Below are 22,121 nucleotides of genomic sequence, written 5' to 3'. Positions count from 1 at the left end.
TTACAGGCTGCTGCCGAAAGTTTGCTAAGAATTGGCGATGTTCTGCAGCAGATCGCGATACGGGCGAATATTTCGTCGACTTCGTTATAAATTTTTTTTTTAATAGTCTTTCTCTCAGAAAATTATTTCTTAAATAACTTTCCTTGACAAATTTTTTTGCTACTTTCGTCGGAAGCGCCACATGTAGGAAAAAAACAACTTTTTTCGATAGCGCCGCGGCTCTTCCGCCGAAAAATACGGTACCTCTTGTCTAACTGTTTGAATTGTCTTGCATTCTAACGGTTAATTAGTGTTATGCTCATAATTTGCAAAATAATTCGAACAATAAAAATTTAATTGCATAGTTCAACAATATATTTTATAAATGAAAGTTTAAAATTTCACAAAAATATCACCAACTTTTTTATTAAAAAAACAGGGATGAGATTGGCCAAAAAGCTGAATTTCCAAGTGAGTAAATTTTACGCACATGCAATCGTTTAATATCAAATGCCAGACAATTAAAGATAATTAATAACAATGTGTTGACATAAAATTGTTTACTAATTTATTATTAAATAAATGATTACATCGATACTTAACATTTAGAAAAAAGTAAAATTACGAATTAAAAAAATAAAGCTATAAATTATATTTTTCTTCAGTTCACATATGAGACAATTATCATGTGAAAAACTGATTGATTTAGCAAATTAAAATTACTGAGAACATACATTAACATTCCATTTCTTTTAATTAATACTGTTTTGTGATTTATAGCAAATATATCAGTAACATGACTTTTTAAATTATTTCGAAAAGAAAACAAATTTTTTTCATTTGGAATCACTATGTTCAGATTACAACCTAATCTAGCTAGATCCCTGTGAAACATAACTGTGAAGTAGTAATATATATTAACTCCTTAACATTATTTTAGTTTGAAAAATTGCATGATAATCAGCAACTGTTTAGATATTTATTTCATAAGAATTTTACATTTTACAGCAACATTATTTTTTAAATTTTGGTGCTGAGTTAATTAACTCTTTTTTCAAAAAAAAATTTAATCACTTTTTATATTATTGCTTTTGTTTGCTATATCCTTCATTTTTATCTTTGTTTAATTTCGGATTGCTGCAAATGCTTCATGTTTCACAAAACAAGCGAAAAATCCTTTAATAAGATCAAATTGCATGTAATGCAGCTTGTGAATGAGGGTTGCTCGAGTTGGGAAAAGTTTTATATATTCTTGTAGTAATAGCAAAACTGACACAAACAGATTTGTGATTAATTTAGTCGTTAGCCTATCTTCTAACATCTTTTGACAAATCCTACTTTTTCTTCCTTGCAAGCACAGAATGTAAGTTTGTAATATATTTTCTTCCAGTTTCGCTGATGTTGTAATGCCCACATATACTAATAATGGTTGATAGAAAAATAGTTACGATATAGGAATTTTGAATCTTGTAAATAAGAATCGCAACGTACAATATTCAAATAGAGTGAATAAGAATCGCAAGGCGCACTTTTAAATCACGTAAATACGAAAAGCCATGTTGATACTAAAATCGCATGTATAAGAATCGAGACATCAGCAGATTCCGGGCTTCAGCGTCATTTGAATTACAAAAATACGAGCTATCTAGGGACCGGGTAAAAATGCGGAAAATCTTATCTTCTGCGCGTAAAAAATAGCCATGTAGTTTGAATTTTCTGTTCATCTTTGAAAATCGGAAATAAATATAATTAGTTTATTTCAAAGGCTGAATTTTTTGAAAAAACAAAATATTTATATTAAAAAAAAAAAAACGAAACTCTTAGAGAATTAGAGTTTTCGATTAAAAGGCTGAAATCCGAGAGACAAAAGTGAAAAAGCGGGAAATCAATAAAAAGAGGGAAAATCTCAGCTCTGAAAAAAAAAAAAAAAAATAATATTTTTATTGCTTTTTATAAGATGCACAATCAACACAGAAAAAAAAAATTAAAAATAAAATACTGAATGATTTTAAACTTATATTAAATAAAAAACTAATTTATTTGAAATGAAATAGTATAATGGTCAATTTTTTAAATTAAGTATGAAATTCTAGTTTTACCACTGATATTAAGTTTATAAGATTAATATAAAGGAACAAACTTTTAACATCAAAAACTAGAAAATAGTAATTACTGGGTATCTGTCCTCAGAGCAATTTTTCAGGTTATTGGAAAGGTTAAAAGAGCAGGCACCGCCTCTTAAAATGGGTTTGGCGCTGTCTTCTAATTCTGAAGAAATAAAGCTCCACATCTTTTCTTCTTTTGAGAGGAAAGCCTCAATTTTTCTCCAAAGAACGTCAATCTGTAAAATTAAACATGAGAAAAGATACAGAAAATGAAAATAATTTAAAAAATAGATAAAAATTATAATAAAAAGATCAAACATGAAAAAAGATACAGAAAATGAAAATTATTTAAAAAATAGATAAAAATTATAATAAAAATCCGGAAAAAAAGAGATCTCTTAATCTTTTATTCCTATTATTTTTTAAAAATAATTTTCTTTTTCATTTTCTGTAATTTTTTCTATATTTTCTCTGCATTTTAAACTTATTTCATGAGTTCTATATACTTGCACCTTATGCGCAGTAAAAAAAAAAAAAAAACATTTCATAGTTTTTCTACTTTTTCTTTTCGTACTTATCTATTGTGATATATATATTTATACATATATACATAAATTGTATTTAAAAATGAATGGAAATTAATTTCTCTTAGAAAATATACCAAATGTTATATTTTAGGAATAGAATTTCACAGAATGGAGATTCAACATAGATATTTTAAAATACACAAGTATACAAATTACAGGTAAAAAGCAATACTTTGCATAAGAATAGGAAAAAATTAAAATACTCAATGCTATATAGTTTATTAGTAGAATCACACATCAGTCAAATATTTAACTTGTGATTAAGAAAAAACATTAAAGATGAAAATTTAATTTTTAAAAACAATTATTACTAACTAATTGAATAGTTTTGCTAAACTGCAAATAATTGTTGCATTTGGGGAAAAAATAGAAATCCATAAATTTTTAAACTTGAGTATTTGGTATCAATTAATGTTTTAATTTTAATAAATCAATGGAAATGTAACCAAGTCGCAGCAGAATTTTTACAGGAGATAATAGTAATAGATATAGTTAAAATAAATACACTAATTTGCTGTTAATGTCATAAAATTTACTGTAACAATAAGTAAACTAAGACATAGCCAATGAATTTTCCAGGCTTAAAAAATTACATAGCATGAAAAGCTTGGCTTATGCAAAAATTTTGAGTATGTAGCTTTTACTCTTACAAGCACAGCCAAACATGTAAATATTCAGAAATATCGTAAAATAAAATTTGTAGCTGTGCTTAGATTGTATGAACATGGTAGAGAATGCCAGATGAAACGGATAAATGGTACCAAAGGGAGAGAGAAAGTAGGCTCATTAAAGTGTCAAAAGGCTGCAGTATACAAATATGAAGTGTTTATAGTATGGAAACATAGGAGATAGGAGCTGTGATAGAATTTGATGAATGGATACTACTAGTTGATTCATTGCTATTTTATGCGAAGCCAGGAGAGCCGTATTAAGATCACTGTACTTTACTGATTGTGTGAGCTGCATTAAGTTCACGGTGGTGGTTGCTCCTGTGTTGCTATTAGCAGTAGAGTATATGGAGGCTGACGTAGTGTGCGATCGAAACTGAGCAGAAACAGCGCAAGGAGGTGAATAATGTTGTAGTCACAAGTAGCAAATCAACTGTTCAATATAGACCAGTGGTTCCCAACCTGGGGCGATAATCCTTAGGGGGGCAACGAGCATTCAAAAGATAAAAATTGCTAATAATATTAATAACATAAGCTATTTGAGATCGAAATTGAAAACATATATGAAACTTATGGTTCTGGTGTAGACAAAGAATTATGATAGTTAAAAATTAAAAAATTTCAAGTTAAGGATCGTTTTTGTCATACGTTTTGGTATTGCAGTTGGAAATCTGACCTTCAAGACTTCTTTTTTGTTGAAAGTCATGGTCTTTTATATACCTTCTTCTCCTCAAACATTCCTCTCTCGTCTCCTTCCCTGCCCTCCGATTTTAAAAGGCATGTAATAGGAGAAACATATTGATAGACGAAACATTTATCGCTAGATAACCCGGAGGTTTGGCAGTTATAATATGGCTTTCAGGAAAACTTCAGACATCAGTGTTGCATCGTTGCTAGTGCTATGGTTACAAGGAAAATTCACTTTGTGTAGGTGAGCAAGAGGGGAATAGTTTTGTCTTAATCTTGGCATAGGTAAACCAATCGTCACATTCATTCCTTTACTGCACCCCCATTTGAAATGTGCTCGTTTGTAACCATAGAAGCAGACATCCCCAGACCAGTTTCTTATAGACCTGGGAGCTATAAAAAAGTTGTAGAGAGAAAGGTGGGAAATGTAACACTATGCTTTTGAAAAGTAGTTCTGCATTTTCTTGGAATTACAGTTTTAGTGTGAGCACAATTATAAAGATATATTGTATAGTAAGACGATTTTATCTTGAAACATGTAGGAGATGAATTAGTTTCCAAGACTAAATAATTGGCGCTTTGGCTATGTTTTTACACAGGTCAGCCAACTCTTCGTCTCTCCTTGCCATTGCTACAGTGCCCTTACTCTTGAGCAGTTCTTAAATCGTTTTCTTTCCCTTGCATCGCTTAATTGTTTTTTTTTTTTTTTTTTGATTTCGTAATCAGTTATTGACTGCTAATTGTCAAGTTGTTTTAGACTGCTATTAATTGTTTTAATTGTTATTAATTGCTACTTGTTTTTCACCGTTTTTAATTGTTAGCTTGTTTTCCACAGCCCTAAATTGTTAGCTTATTTTTTATAGTTATAGCTTCCATGCATTTATATTGAAGTGTCAATAGATTCAAAAAGGAAGTGGCATCAGTATTCATCCGAATATTTAAAATTCGGTTTTAGCACGTCATTGCAAAACGTGCAGTTTCCATATAGTCTTTTGTGTGCTAAAACATTTACTGGTAATGAGGCGATGAAATCCTCGCGAATGAGAGACCATTCATTGAGAATACATAGTGATAAAGTAAGCAAACCTTTAAGTTATTTTCAAGATCTGAAATCTAAATATGAAAAATGGCTTCATTTGAATGAACTATTTAAAAAACAAACAACCGATTTTGACTAAGGTCTTCTTGCTTCCTACGAAGTTTCTTTATTGATTGCTAAACTTTTGCGAAACTTTTTTTGCCTGCTACTAAAAAATTGTTGAAATCATGTTGGGTGAGGGATCGAGCTATAAGATAAGTCACTCTGTTTCTCTGAGCAATAATACTGTTTCCAGGCATATATTTATGAGATGGCCGCAGACGTTGAATCAAAACTGATCAAATTTTTGAAAGAAGGTAAATTTGCGTTGCAGATTGATGAATCAACTGTGATAGATAACAAAGCTATTGCATTAGCTTACGTGAGATTCACAAATGACACTACCACAGTCATAAATTGTTAAGCCAGGAGATTAACGAGGAAATGTTGTTTACAGGGACTTTGATCACTGACACAAAAGGATCGCAGATTTTTAAATTGGTCAAAGATTATTTTGAGGAAAAAGAAATTCCCCTTACAAATGTAAGAGCCTGTGCAACAGATGGTGCTTCTGCCATGTCGGGTCGTCATACTGAACTGGAATTTCATGCACAGGTTAAATATAATATCAATAGTACTCAATTCAACACAAATTACTCACGTTATTCTGATGCTCCTTATTTTTCATGGTTAATCCTTTTAGGGATTTCTCAACCAAATTAGGGCTATAAAACAAAAAACACATAAATAAATAGTTTTGATAGACTAATTTTAAAAATCAAAATTTTTGATAGCTTACAAAATTTTAATGGCTGCCTTGATTTTTTCTTCTAACAAAGATTGGCTTTTTGAGTTTGATAACTCTAGCCTTTCAACACAATCATAAAATTTCCTAAAAAAATAATTAAAAAATTCATAAGTGATTAACTGTATCTGCAAATTTTCATCATAAAAATATAATTGAATATTTATCTATAGCCTATTGGTCAAAAGTAGTCAACAGAGCCTTTTTAAGCCTATCATCCATCAAGTCTTTCACCCATCTTTTTCTAAGTCACCATGTTTTCATAATGCAGAAAATATTGAGATAGGTCAACTCTAAGACTATTATGATAATTGGGATAATACGATAATGAACGAGTAAAATTAATATAGAGGAAAGAAATATTAGCATAAATAGATTTTTCTCTGAAATATTTTCCCTATTAGAGACAAAGAAAATAAAAAATTTTCTTTTTGAAAAATTCAATTTTTTTTCCCTTGATAAAGAAATTTGAGATTATAATGTACTGCTTTTATCATTTTTGTGAGAGCTTTATTTGAATCTCAAATTATAGATTAAATTAACACTAAATTTTTTCAAAGTCACATTCATTAAGATAAATAAAGACATCAGATTTTATTGTGATAATCTAACTTTTTTAATCTTAATTATGCAGTTTTAGAATTTTTACTCAAATTAAAAAATTTAGAAAATTTTAATCAGAATATAAAATTAATTTTAAAAACAAATGCGGTATTGCATCATTTAAATATCAAATAATACAATGAAAGATAAATTTGAGAAAAAAATAAATAAATATTAGATTATTTACAACTCAATAAAATGAAATAAATTAATTAGTAGACAGATTGATATCATACGTATGTTTATAAAACAAACTTAGAAATATTTAAAGTCATCCGGAATCTCTTCAAAGACATGTTTTAAAAAAAGAACAACAACAAAAATTTTTTTTTTGGAAAGATTATAAAAATACCTTAAATTCAAACAAATTAAATTTAATGTAGTACCAGAAAGATAAAATTTTTCACACCTACTTTAAAAAATAAACTTTTTAGATGGAATTTTAAAAACATATATATTATTTAAGAATTAGTTTGAGCATTCATGCTTAAGAGTTCTTAATCAAAATTATTATGCTATTTGAATTATGAATGGAATACATATTTTTTAGTAGTGCATAGGTTTAATATGTGATTTATTTAGCAGTATTATTAAAATGTGATTACATTATTTTAACAGTTCCTTATATAATTATAAAATTTTATCTCAACATACTAATTTAAATAAGATATTGTAAACTTAGTTATTTTAATTTCTTAAAAAATTTTAATTTTTTTTTCTTTTTTCCAATTGTTGTTATTCAGTTTCTGCTAGTTTAAAAATTATAAGTTAAATAGCTTGAAAACTAATACTATTATTTAAACTAGATTAGAATTATAAACTGTCTCGATATTTGATATTTCCTCTTGAAAAAAAAAAGCTTCTTCTGCCTGGGTTAAAAGAAATATAATTTTTCAAGGGAGGACTTTTTCACAGTTGAAGAAACTTGCCATCCCTACTTAAAATATAAAAATTACATTTATAAAGAATTAAAAGAAATAAATTTAAAAAAAAATGAAATAAGTCATACCATTAGTTAAGCAACTTACTTAGCAATGCAAAAATAAGTTTCCAAATGAAATTTAGTCGTATCTGTTAATGACTGAAATTTTTCAACACTTGCAATGGAGGTCAGCTTCAGCATTTCGATGGCATGTTTCGTGAGTTTAGGATCGAATTTCGGTCTCCTGAGCATTGGTCCAAAGGTTTTGTTTACTTGTTGGACAACATGTGTGGAAAAAGCCAAGTACAAATCAAAAAATGCTGTCCCACCAAATGAAGAAAAAACAGAATTTAAAACTGGAGGGAATTTGATCTCTGACACCTATGAAAAAGAAAAGAGAAAAATTATAAGATTTAGTTTAAAAATAAAATATCACTACTTTTTTTTTTTTTACAAATACATATCTGCCAACTTGAAAAGGAAGAGAAAAAAAGAACTAATTTAAATTTCATGTTATTCAGGGTGGCCACTCAAATCAGATTTCCAGGTTTTTTCCAGTATAAAAAAAATTCCCAGATAATTCCAGGTTTTCAAGGTGTTATTGTTTGTACAAATATAAATTTTACATGCTAATATAATACAAATTACTATTTATTATCGTTTAAACTATTTTAGAAGTATTTTAAAAAAAGGGTTTAAAAACCATGAAATTTATGGGAATAACTGAAAAAAAATTGATAAAACCATGTGTATTTACGACTAAATCACAAGACTCGGATGCACCAAAGATTCAAGTGTTGTAATAAACATCGTATCAAAAATGTCAAGATTTAAAAAAGAAAAGAACATACAAAAATTATAGAATTATGGCATCAAATAGTGTGCAATTTAAATTGTCTGTATAATAACAATATTGGGATTTTAAAAGATTATGTAGGAATCAACAACTGCGAAGAAAAAAAAAATAAACGAAACGGCTCATAGATTTAGCAGAAATCAAGAGCGGGAAATGTAATTAGGTAAGTTTCAAATTTCCACAAACACAACGGCCTATAGGGAGCGTTGTTACTTGAGTCGAATCAATACTAGCAGAACATGTTCAGTTCCTCTAGATTCCTTCAGTGAAGCATGGTTACGTCCCTTCCTTATTGTGCCTTACAAAATTTAAAAATAAAAAAATGTTGGATATTAATGCAGGTGAAAACGAAATAGAATCTCATTAAAAAAGGAAAATTTAAAACATATTGGAAAAATATGTGTAAAAGAGCAGAAAAATAATATGCATCTATATTCTTATTAGAGAGAAATCCTAATCCTTGAAAAATTGCTCTACTAAATTTAATGATCTAATATAAAGAGTCAATTTAAACCTTACATCCGATAATTTTCAGAATGAAATTACTTAAAACATTAAAAGTATACAGAAACATATAATGTTATATCATTTGATTTTGTAGAACAAGTTTTTTGACAAAAATTTTTATCGAATAATGAAAAATTGACATTAAAAATTTCTCATATATAAAAAATTTTCAATTTGTGTTAATTTTTTTTCTTTTAATCTTTAAGTTCTTAATCAGACTTCTAATCAGAAAACCATTATGAACCATCATCAAATTAGGAAGGGAAAAAGTTACAAGTTAATTATTTGCTTCATAAATACAGAGAATCCCAAAATAAAATGTTCTTTGATTTAAAAGTTTTATCCTCAAATAATATATACATAGATTATCGCTTCATAACTTTAAAATGACATATCATACTATAACATTTTATAATTGTAAGGTCTCGATATAAATTTCAATATATAACTTAACCGAATTCTAGTTAAATTAATCATTTAAAACTAAAAATACTTAAACAGAAAACATTAAAAATTAATGCAAATGATGCTATTTCAAGTAAGCCAGATTCTTTATTGTTTTTTAAATTTAAAATGAAGTAGGCAATGGACTTTTAATATCTTCACTTTAATTTACAATGAATTGAACTGAAAGAGTGTATTTAGCCGCAAAATAAAAAAATATTATTTTAACGCAATACGCATTCGTAATAGTATATGAACATGAACAAGGAAGCTATCAGTTTACAGAAATGATGTTGGAAGTTTGTTGATAATAGAAAAGAATACTGAAGGTAGAATCTTCCAGAAAATACAGCAATTTTCAGCACAGATAACCGGCTGGTGCATAACAAATCACAGACTCTGAAACTTCAGACGAATCACATTAGACTCGCAAATCAGAACACTATTGTAGTCACAAACAGGGTTGGGGTTTTGGACGTCCTAAACTGGTTTTGGACAGGACACGTGGGTTTTACTGTCTTAAACTGGGTAAAACTGTCTTAAAGTGTCCAAAACCTTGAACTTTGGTAAAAGGTAAAAATTCTATAGATGTAACCATTGTACACATAATAATTACATGTATCAATAAATATTTGATATTTTTTATATAATTTACTATAACTTATTGAAAGAAAATAAAATATAATAGGAAAAAGTTTATAATTTTTGAAGCTCCACAATTCATTGAACAACAAAAGTGAATACCTAATCCTTTAAATATAAATATGCTTTTAATACTGATAAATAATATTTTTGCATAAGGTTAAATATGGCAATATTAAAAAATAATAATTTTTCTTAAAAAAAAAATACTAAATTTGTTCAAAAATTAACCTTCTATTTTTCACAATATTTTTTAAAATTTTTTTAATAATTTTTGCATTACAGGATGATAAAAAAGACATCTATTTAAAAAAAATTGTTTTTAAATATAAATATATTAGTTTAAATTGAAAATACAAAATAACTGAAAAATGTATTAACAGTTTTGAAGGGCATAACATCAGTTTCAGTTACTGACACTGGTGATGTATCACCACTATGCTGAAAGAATTGAACATGAATGAAATAAAAGTATTCTTGAATAGTACTATAAATAAATAAACCTGTTTATGTTGAACCAAGTACTTAGTCCCTAATATTATAGTTTAATTTATTTAAAAAAATTTTTATTATAGTTTAAGGGTTAAAAAACTGGGATGGACACTAATTTAATTTAACTAGCAGTACGCATAGATATGAACATAAAAACCTAGTAATAAAAAAGTTGAAAGTATGAGCTTACCTGAGCTATCTGTGTTAAATATTCGAAGGTAGTTTTAGAAAATTGTCTCTGGTCTTTAACATCCATTAGAGGCCAAATTATACTGAAATATGAAATTAAAAAAAAAAAAAGTTCAGGGTTTATCTATTTTTAGACATTAATTGCAAAACTATTTTAAAATGCTTTAATGCAGGAAAAATGCTAGCAAGTGATGAAAGAAGAAATGGTTGTAAAAGTTATGAAGGAAAAGTATATTAATGAAAAAGTACTGCCAAAAGGGACTAACGTGAGACATTCAAAATAAAGATATTAACACATGATGAAATCAGGACATTTTTGGGTACAAAATAGACTATTAAAAAGAACAAACCAAAACTCTACTTATATAACTCTACGTAATATATCTATATAAATTACTACTCTACTCTAAGTATAATAAGTGAAAATCCTATCCATAAAATATTCATTTTTTAATTTCTGGGGCACTTAGCTCAGAGCAAAAGATTCAACAGTTTCCAAAATAAATCTATTAACAGAGGATAATAAAGAATCAATAGATAGTAAACTTATATACTATTGTTGCCTTAAAAAAAATAATAATCAGTATAAATTAGTTAATATTCTCACAAACCAACAAATTATTAAAATTTGTTATCAAATTTACATTTGTAATTTAATCCTTAATCAAATAATTTTCAAGTTAAATTTCAACAATCTCGAAACGAAAACTAAACAAAAATGCAGATCAGCATTTTCTGCCAGAGTAATTTAGAGAGTGATCCCTCAATTCCCCATATAAAAATTCTATGATTGTTTTAATTATTTATTTTTCATAAAACGACTGAATTTCTAAAATGCTTGAAATAATAAATCCTGCCATGAAATTATGTGAGCTACGTATACAATCAAAAGATGGTCTTATTGAATTTTACTGGTTTAATAGCATTATTAATAAAATAATAGATCAAAAAAAAAATTCTTATATTTTTTTTAAAATCAAATATTTTAAATTTTGCATCAATATTTAAATCAGGGTTCCCACTCAATTTCAGAATTTTCCAGGTAAATTTCAATGAAAAATGAGAACATATTTTCATCAGTAAACTTTGATTCTTTTATTTATAATGTGAAATATTAGATTTCCATGTAAAAAAAAAAAAAAAATATTAAATGAGGATGGGAACATTTAAGTTTGACTAAAATGCAAAATTTTTTAACAAATAATTGTAATAAATTTTAGAATTATTTAACTTGAATCTCAATAACTGATTACTATTACTGACAATTTTAAGAATGGTTATTCTCCAGGTATGATATAGGAATTCTAGGTTTTTGCAAAAAAAATTGTAACTTTCCCTGATTTTTGGAGTTAAAATAAAATTCCCTGACAATTCCAGGTTTTTCCTGCTCTCCCAAAATGTTCTGAACACATACAAAAATCAGAAATATCAGGATGCCTATTTTTTGAAATTTTTTACCAAGAATATCAGGACAACTTTGACCGCTGTCATGAGGTCTCTGATAAATTCTACTGAAATTTTCCTGTTAAGCAATATTTCCCAATTAATAAGATAGAAAAACTAAATCTTTAATGAAAGGAGGTTTTCAGCTTTAAGTTTAGAAACAGTTGGGACAAAAACTGAGAGGCATACTGGAAACTCATTCAAAAGAATAAAAATAAAAAAGATTTGCATTAAATTACCTTTTTCTCCTCTTTTTTGCAAGAAAAACTTTGAAAGACTTCAAAATTTTTGCAGCGACTATAAGATTTTATTCAGTAAGAACTGGTGAGTATTTTAAGCCATTAAAGATTAGCATATTTGCTTAGTATAATTACAGAGTATCTACAGGCCATGGCCAAATTATTAGACGCACTTTAAGATTTTATGTAAAACCTTAATTATCAGGTACCATACTATACTACACAGATTTATTGCTATTAGTTATTTATTTAAAAGCACAAATATTATAATTGCAAAAAATTAGCTAAACATATTAAAAATAATTGAAAATTAAACAGTGTGTACCTAAATTTTCCTCCACATTCTTTATTCAGTTTAGAGAGTAAAAAGTGAGTTACAACTTCCATTCCTTTACGATTCGGCAGCAGAAACATTTTCCTGAAATAAACAAGAATGTAAACTAAATGCAATGAATAACTAAGGGCAGAAGAAGTTATTAAGTCAATCTGCAACACTATGTTTATGAATTTCCAATTATATGCAATCTTAACTGTCAGATACTATAACTGTTAAGTCTTTATCGTATCTTTAAAAAAAAATTTCAACTAAAGTTTTCTCATCTTATTATTGTACGTAAAATCTGTAAATTTTGCACAATGACAGAGTTGCACAGGAGAAAAAATAGGCTCTCTCTCTGAAAAGGACACTTTAAATTTTGAAAGGGTACTCAATTAACATTGTAAATATTTATTAAAATGTATAATAACTGAATTTTGTCATCAACAATTTTTTAACAATCTGCTACATTTTAGACTTTCAAATCTATGACTTTCCAGGATTAATTCAAAGAATTTTTCATGATTTAACAGAGTTAATATTTTCTCCAACAAAAACACATCAATAAATTTAAAAAAACATTATACTAACTTTAATTGAAATGATAAGTGCATAACCAAAACTGCTATACTCTGCATCTTCATATTTATAGATTTTAAATTTAAAAAACAGAGCTAAGAAAGAGTTGAAGCAATAAAATAGCTGAAAAATAAATAATTTTTCAGCTTTTAACAAAAAATAAATAACAAAAGCAAATAATATTTTTTCTTTTTTTATGCAGAATTCTATTCTAAAGATACTTTTCTTGCTTATCTGAAAGGAAAGAAACACTCCAGATTTTTCTGTTCTCATTTCGGAATTAAAAAAAATCTGCCAATATGGCTTGCTTCAGCTAGACTTTTAAATCAATAAAAAAATAATGAATAATAATAAAAATTCTGAAATCACAGAAGTTTAAAAGGTAATTTGCTCTAGAAACGATCGTTTTTCTTTCATTTTTATTTCTTTAAAAGCACCATAATTTTTAAAGAACTTGATAAAACATTTTATATTTTAATAAAACATGACTGTGAGTGAGGATTTTGTTACATCAGATATTCTGAACAGATTTTTCGGACACCTGAATCTGACTTTCCACGATTTTTTTAAAAAAAATAGTTGAAATCATGACAAATTTTGTTCAATACTGAAATTCATAACTTTTCTTGATTTTCCAGGTGCGCTGATACACTATTTCTAGCTAAACCATGGCAAAGAGTCACAAGTATTGCACCTTTAGGTTAGTGCGTTTTCTTAATATCCAATTTCTAGAGGAAAAAATATTTCTGAACCTTTTCTAATACTGATAAAAATGAAGTGCATCTACCACTACAAAAATAGAATTTAATAACAAACAAAAATACCATGGTTGACATTGTCGATAAATTTTTTTTTTCTAGATCTAGATCTTTTTGTTTCTTTATTAGTAAATTACAGCTTTTTGCCAAAATGAACAAAAGATCTGCAGATGTCGGAAATAATTATCAGTACACGCTTTTGTGCTAGAGAGTTTCTGCTACCAGGTTGTTCTATATAAGATTATATAGTCATATCAAATTAATTATTAGCAAGAGAAAAAATACATAAAAACACTTTATATTAGTAATTGTTACACAAGTAATTGTTACTTACTTGTCAAACACAATTTTATGTTCCTTGCTCATTGCAGTCACATCAAATCCAAGTGCCAATAAACTGTTAAAGAAAATAGTCTGCCGCCTCGGTGACGCACCAATATAGTCCATGCTGAACTATTTACAAGATCATCTATTAGAAACAGAAATTAAAATATTAATGTATTTAATATAAGGAAATTAAAAAATAAAAAGTATTTTTAATGATAATACTTAATTGTATATTAAAGTACACTTAAATTCAGGGTTGGGATTTTGGCTGTCCTAAACTGGTTTTGGACAGGACACGTCGGTTTTACTGTCTTAAAGTGTCCAAAATAGTGAACATTGATACAAGGTAAAAATTCTATATGTGTAACAATTGCACACATACTAATTTCATACATTAATAAATATTTATTACTTTTTATACAATTTGCTTTAACTTATTAAAAGAAAATAATATATGTGGTGTGGCTAAATCAAAAAGGGGAAAAAGGTGGGTGACTAACATTAAGTCAACTTAAGATTAAATAAAATTTAGAAACTAATTATGTAAAGGCCGAAAAAGATGATAGTGGCGTACATTGGAGGTGGGTGCAAAATTTCAGGTAAGGACGACAATGGAACATGCTGAAAAAAAGGAAGAGAAAACAACTTATACTGTAAAATTACTCACCAGGTACATTCTCTAAGATGCAAATAACCATTTTATTAACAACGGGAAACATTATTAAAAACTGGACAACTTAGCAAACATGCCAACAAAAATAAAACGGCTTCAGCCGAATACAGAAATAAGCATACACTAATGAGGGGGGAGAGTAACTACTGACTGTTTCTTCGTTATGAAGATAGGCAAGAAAAACCTCGCCAAACAAAATTACACTTTTACGAATATCGCATTGGTTGGACGGAGAAGGATCAGAGGGGCAAATCACAGAGCTGCAAATATTGGCCAACTGGCGAAATTAATTGTTAGGCTCCATGCCAAACTTGAAGCAGGGTTGTCAAAAGTGGTGACACACCTGGTAAAGAATTTTGTGGAATGTTCTGGAACATTCTTGGCGCCATCATAAGATCAAAAGGGGCGCTTTGCATTTGATGCAAGCCGAAACGTGGGAAAACGGACTTTGGGGTCACTCCTTCTCGATCCAACAAAGGGGTTTGCTCACTGGACATACATCTTGCTGTCAGCGAAGTAACAAAAGGAGGAATCTTCTTTTAAAGGAAGAACATAAATGCAGAGAAGGATTACTTTCCCAAGGTTACAAAATAAATTGAGGCTTAAAACTTAAATATTGCAGGAAATTATTGCAAGGAATTATTGAATACTGACAAATAAATAACATTAATTACAAGTGTAAAAAGAAGAAATTAAAAACCATACAATTAAAAGTTTATCACAAATTTAACAGTTACAATTATTTAAGCTGTTTATTACATTATTAACAAATTAACAATTAACAAATGATTATTAAATTAGATGAATGATGATGATTAAATAAATTAGATGATTAGATAATGAAATTAGATAATTAGATTAGAATTAACAAATGATTTTAATTAATATGTAGTATACCATACTACAATATATAATAGGAAAAGATTTATAACTCTTGAAGCTTTATAATTCAATGAACAACAAAAGCAGGGGTAACTACCGTTTAGCTGTACTTTCACATATTCAACGTTAGGAAAAACTGTAGTTTCACATAATACTTTTAATAAAGCAAGTTCTCATGCAGACCCCGTTCTTGATACAATCTAAGGAAAAGAGGAGCTTTTTTGCCAGTCAAAAATGTTATCATAATGAAAATAACTTTTTGTGCTAGTATTGTTAAATGCATGCTTTTATTAAATTCAAGTTGAAATTTAACTATGGACAATGATTTTTATAGAATTTTAAAATTGAATCCAATTTTAAGACCACAATTTCACAACAGCAAAATTATCTTTTTCACATGGCGAAAATATACAGAAATTTACCTGTCATAAATAATTTTTATTTGAAGTGATAATTTTTGAAAATATTTTCGTACTTCACAGTATTTTGTGTTGAGTTTTCAATATAATTTTTTATTTTCAAAAATTATGTCTAAATTTTCACAAAATAGGTACCTCTAAAAAAAACCCAGACAGATCCCTAAAAAGTGAATACTTTATCCCTTAAATATGCTTTTAATAGTGATAAATTATGTTTTTGCAGAACGTTAAATAACGCGATATTAAAAATAATAATAAAATTTTTTAATAAAATAAAAATTTGTCTTAATTTTGCTTATTTTTCAAAAATTAGCCTTTTATTTTTCACATCATTTTAAAATTGCGACATAATTTGAACAAAAGGGTTTTGGACAATTTTAGACAAAGGGGTTTTGGACAGGCAGGTTTAAACCCTGGATAAATTCATTCTGTCCTAAGCTTTGCCAACTCTGCTTAAAATTGACAATTACAGTTGCATTTGAAATTGACAATTACAGCAACAACTCTTATGGTCCAGGCAAATAACGATGTTATAACCTAAGGTCATTATATTATAAGTGCACAAAAATACTGTAAATACTAACTTATTGTCAAAAAAATACTTGAACAATTTTAACAAAGTAATTATTTACTCTATGAAGAATTTTGTAATTAGTTGAAACTACGTATTTTTTTTTATAGGAAAATTCGATATTTTTACCCGTGAGTTTTTTGATAAATTAAGGTCAGAGTTTTATATTTACTTATCAGTTAGGTGATTATTCTGCAACAGATCCCAATACTGAAATCTTACCCAGGGCCCGACTTAGCCTAATTGGGGCCCGGGGCAAAAACCTCTTTGGGGGCCCCCCTAGCGCCATATGTGCTTCGCTTTAGATGGTCGGTCAACCGTCCATTGCTATGTAAAAAAAACTGAAAATAATAACATTTATATTGACCTTGAAAGATAATGTTTATTTTTAAATCAACAAAATTTTAACATGTTTATTACTTACTCAGTTTTAACCAATATTTACTATTCTTTCAATAAATGAAGAAAAAATTACATAATTAGAAATTCAGTGTAACAGAGGGAGATTATAAATTGTACCATAATATAACTTTAATTTTACAATTACATACAATATTGTTATGAGACAGAGACAATTTTGCATGACAAGTCAATATTATATCTATTTCTTTTTCAATGGCTTTTTTCTAATTTTATTTTCAGCAAAATTATCAATTATATCATTATAATCAATATTTTTCGTTATATCCGAATTTAAACATAACATAGAAAGTTGAGACAATTTTCTTTGAAGAATGCATGACCTTATGGGCGATTTTAATCTCTTCAGCAATGAAAAGGATCTTTCCCCAGTGCAGGTTGAAATTGGTAATGATAAAAAAATTTGAAGTGCAGTCTCAACATTAGAAAATGATGAAGATAAATTAAATTTTTTTAACACTTTTATCATATCTAATGCAGTCGCCTGCTTATCTACTGGAAAAGAATGAAAATGTTGCAGTTCATCAGGGAACTCCTCATCTAAATCAGAAGGATAGTGCCTTACTAATTCCTCTGCTTTGGTTATTTGGAAATTTAATCCTGTGTTGAAAACCAAACATGAAACTGTGGCCAAACATGAAAATCTATTTTGTAATTTTTCATATGGAATTTTGCGGTTTGTTAAGTTTGTAATTAATGTGTCACATAACTTGTAGTGACAGTTAATAATGTATTCATCGTGTGACTCAAGGTTAACTTCATGTGCATTTCCATCATCTAACAGTCTACTTCGAGGTGTAATTTTTTTTTCTTTTTGCCTCATACATACTGTTTTCTGGCAAAATTTGCAGCGCTTCATCTTCATATTTGTCAAATTCATTTCGAACTGACTGCACGAAATTTATTAAAGAGTCAAATAATGGCGATACTATCTCTAATTGAGCATTAGAGTTTTGCAGAACTTTACTTGCTTGATGTAATCTTTGTAAAATGCTATCCCACACAACTGTATTTAGTGCATTTTCAATCTTAAGTAATTTTTTATAAAGAGCTTTAGCTTCATTTCTAGTGGAAGGAGTTTGGTCTTGATCGTCTGCCAAATAACTCAAAGATTTTAAAACTGAAGCGTAGTTTTGACGCAATGCCTTAGTAGCATTTGCATCAGCACACCATCGTGTACATGAACGATTTTTTAAGGTCAGTTTTTGCTTACTTCCTATAAAATTATCAATCATAATCTGCCATCGGTATGTTGAAACAGAAAAAAAGTTATATAATTCTTGCAGTAAAGAAAAAAAATTCACAACTCTAATACAGGATTCTACAGCATTTATTCCAACTAAATTCAAAGAATGAGCAGAACATGGTACGTATTCCGCAGTAGAATTAATATTTTTAATTCTTGCTTGAACACCTGAATATTTCCCTGCCATGTTGGAGGCATTATCATAACTTTGGCCCCTGCAATTTCGTATGTCCAGACCTAAATCTTCCAAAACTTGCAATATAACATTGGTTAAACTTTCTGCATTGTGACCAAAAATTTGTATAAATTTTATAAACCTTTTAACAGGTTCATAATCAGGACCAAGATATCGCAAAATTAAAGTTAACTGGTTCATATGGGTAACATCTGGAGTAGAATCCACTATAATTGAAAAATACTTGGCATCTATAACTTCTTTAATAACAACATTCAAGACTTTTTCACCCATTAATTCAACAAATTCATTCACAATTGTTGATGATAAATAATTAACATTGCCAGTTCCTTGATTACCAGCTTTTTCGATATGCTTCGCAAGAAATGGATCAAACTGGGCTATCAATTCAAGGCAACCCATAAAGTTCCCATTATGAGTTAAACCGAACGTTTCATTTTCCCCAAAAAAACCCATACCTCTTGATGATAAAAATTTAACTGTTTCAACAATTCTTTATAATACTGACCGCCAGTAATGCACTTCACTTTGATATTGCTTGATTATTGCAGAATCAATTCTTTTTTCAGTTTTAAGTCTCTGGGTAAACTTTAAAATTGATTCCCTGTGCATAAAAGAATTTTCATGCTCTGTAAGTCGAATGACAACATGCTTGCAATCATCGAAGCCAGATGTTGAAAGGCTAGTTGTTGTATTTCCAAATAATTTGCAAACCCAGCAAAATAATTTCTTTTCTGATGCTGATAATACCAGCCATTCTCTTGCCAATTTTTCACCATTTTTTTTAATTTAAAAAAAATTAATTTTGGTTAAAAGACGTTTGCCTCAGGGTTGGGTTTTTGACGTCAAAAAGTGGTTTTTGACATGACAGGGGTATAATACTGGTTTAAACCATCAAAAATGTCAAAAACTGAAGTTTGCCAAGAAAATATATAAACTTCAAAACTACCAACAGTTGCCATGCATTATATTGAAATTTAATTATACTATAGGTAATCAGCAGGTTTTAAAATATTTTTTAATTAAAATTAAGGTAAAATAACAGATTTAAAATCTCAGAAATTTATATTCAAAGCATGTGCAGAAAAATTTTGCACAAAAATTGTTTAAATATTTATGTTTAAAATTTTTTTTCTTTTCTTTTTGATACTTAAGAAAATTAAAAGTTTATTACTATGCATTTTTGACATATAAGGAACATAACTAATATTTATAAGGAACTTACAAGTTATGTTGTATAAATACAAACTTGATATAAGATACAAGTGTATAAAAAAATTTTTTTAATGTTATACCGAATATCTTCATTATCCAGTATGTTAATTTGAATTTAAAAGTAGTTATATTTATGAATAATGATAATTATAATTCATATTGTTTATTATATTTATTTATAATTATTACACTTATCATTTTAAAACAATTTTTATCTCTTAATTTTTTTTTTCTCCACTTGTATTAAGAATACAAATAATGCATATCTTGAAAGCAAGAAGTAATTATTCAACAGCTGAATATTTAGATATTCAACAAAACTATATCGTATTCAGCAAAATGAAATTCACAAGTATTTGGATAAACTAAATTTTCAGCATAGTAAATGAATAGGCTGAATATACTGTACATTGGCACTAACTACTCTGTGTATTTAACAGAAAGCACTTAAATTTGTATTGTCTTATGTTAAAAAGATTATTAAGAAGATTTAAAAGAATATTAAAAAGATTTTTCTTTAAAAGAAGATGTCTAATGTACAAAACTGCTAATGTTTATCTTTAAAAATGTCTACTTTTTAGTATAATCTATACTATACACTAAATTTGGTTATAAATAAATTTCTTAATAATATCACTGCAGATTTTCAATAACACATGAAAATGAATACATAATATTACAAAAGATGTGAGTTTTAATAACACATGAAAATGAATACATAATATTACAAAAGATGTGAGTTTTCAAAAGTACAAGATTTTGGTTACTATTCAAAATATGTGTTTCTTCAAAATTTTAAATTTATTTTTTCTAGAACATATTTAGAAACACTATCCTTTAAAAAATATATAAATTTTATGTATTAATTAAAATTCACATATGAATATAGGTTTTTGACATTTTTGACAGTGAGGTTTTTGACGTGACGGTTTAAACCATGGTTTAAACTGTCAAAAACTGTCACATGTCAAAAACCTGCCAACCCTGTTCACACTATATATTCTGAATTACCAATATTGTGTATATTACATTTTTAGCATAATTTAATAACATCACAATCTTTTAACATAGCAATTTTACTTAAAACCTTTATTTTACTTATCTTTAAGGTGTATTAATTGGAGCAAAATCTGATTTAAAAGAGAGAAGAGCAGTTAAAGCAAGCATTGCTCAAGATTACTCTAGAAAAAATAATTTACAGTATTTTGAGTGTTCATCTGTAAGTAATTTTTAGGTATTTTCAAAATGTACTTAATTCTTCATTATCTACAAAAAAAACATAGATAAGTCAACAATTATGTATAGTATGTATCATAATAAACAATATCTGTAAACAGAAACAGAACTTACTCACCACCTATAAGAATCTAAAGTTTTTTTCAAATAAAGAATGACATAGTTTAGCCGAAACTTACCATAAAGTTTACTAGAAGCTCAACACGAAAATCGACCATTAGTACTTAAAGAAATTAAGAAAATGTAAAATGTGATTCAAAAAGGCATCAAAATCCGATAGACTTACATTTGAAAGCGCGCTACCCGATTGATTGTAAACAAAGATCGTGAAGTCACGTGATCAGTTAAGATACGGTTGCAGTCATCACTGTGCGGTATCATTCGATATTTGGAAAGGGATCCGGAAGGGCTGTTGCTTGGCTGCCCGCCTTTTTAATAAATAGAGGCATTTGATTGGTCGTTTACATCATCGTTTTCATCTTTATCGCTTAATCGTATTGTCAGGATTACTAGAATGGCATTTTTAGCATTTTTGTTTGGCGTAATTTTACTACTGCGCATGTTCGGTTTGATAATTTATTCAAACCAATCGAAGCACTTCGTAGACAATGAATATAGATGCTTGTATCCCCTCCTTTCCTTGTATGTACTCAGACTAAGATATAAAGATCAATCACTATACCAAACGGATGTCAGGGTGAACTTTGACATAATTGATTTCTACTCCATTTTTTCTTATTTGATTTTTATAAATTGTCATGATAAATAATAACATTCTGTCTCTGTGCCAAAAAAATCTCAACACATTTTTTTCAAATTTTTTAAAGATTTATAGTTTGTAAATTTTAAAAAGAAAAAATTAATCTAATCTTAAAAATTGATTTTTATATTGTTCTAAAATTCAAATACTTGAAATAAATAAATAAAAAAAAACAATTTAAGTACTTATTAAAAACATATAAATATAACTAAAAAAAAAATAATTAAAATAAAATAAAGAGCAGTTTTATAAGCAATCTAAGCTGACCAAAACATTT

General features: G+C 27.8%; 2 protein-coding genes across 4 annotated transcripts in view; both read right to left on the bottom strand.

The window, feature by feature from the left end:
• Positions 1-21,475, bottom strand: part of dgt6 (dim gamma-tubulin 6) — a 62,712-nt gene extending 41,237 nt beyond the window's left edge. Inside the window, exons 1-8 of one of the 3 annotated variants that reach the window (XM_043055446.3) lie at positions 21,371-21,475; positions 14,234-14,368; positions 12,572-12,664; positions 10,566-10,647; positions 7,541-7,815; positions 5,904-5,996; positions 5,766-5,829; positions 2,153-2,320 (exon numbers count right to left, since the gene is read on the bottom strand). In XM_043055446.3, coding sequence (XP_042911380.2) covers positions 2,153-2,320; positions 5,766-5,829; positions 5,904-5,996; positions 7,541-7,815; positions 10,566-10,647; positions 12,572-12,664; positions 14,234-14,346 — 888 coding nt within the window. In that variant the 5' untranslated portion in view covers positions 14,347-14,368; positions 21,371-21,475. Of the gene's footprint in view, positions 1-2,152; positions 2,321-5,765; positions 5,830-5,903; positions 5,997-7,540; positions 7,816-10,565; positions 10,648-12,571; positions 12,665-14,233; positions 14,369-21,202 lie in introns of all 3 variants that reach the window. The other 2 variants (XM_043055443.3, XM_043055445.3) reach the window with 2 other exon arrangements.
• Positions 14,822-19,089, bottom strand: LOC139426028 (zinc finger MYM-type protein 1-like). The gene is made up of 3 exons (XM_087168918.1): positions 18,507-19,089; positions 18,021-18,284; positions 14,822-14,847 (listed from the first exon to the last, which is right to left on the bottom strand). The coding sequence occupies exons 1-3, from the start codon at positions 19,087-19,089 to the stop codon at positions 14,822-14,824; spliced, it is 873 nt and encodes a 290-aa protein (XP_087025044.1).
• Positions 21,476-22,121: the final 646 nt, after the last annotated feature.

This window comes from Parasteatoda tepidariorum, chromosome 7 (genome assembly GCF_982258835.1).
Source record: "Parasteatoda tepidariorum strain Cologne lab strain chromosome 7, Ptep-v5.0, whole genome shotgun sequence".
In the NCBI taxonomy this organism is placed as follows: Eukaryota; Metazoa; Arthropoda; class Arachnida; order Araneae; family Theridiidae; genus Parasteatoda; species Parasteatoda tepidariorum.
This window is presented reverse-complemented; position numbering and strand designations above follow the sequence as displayed.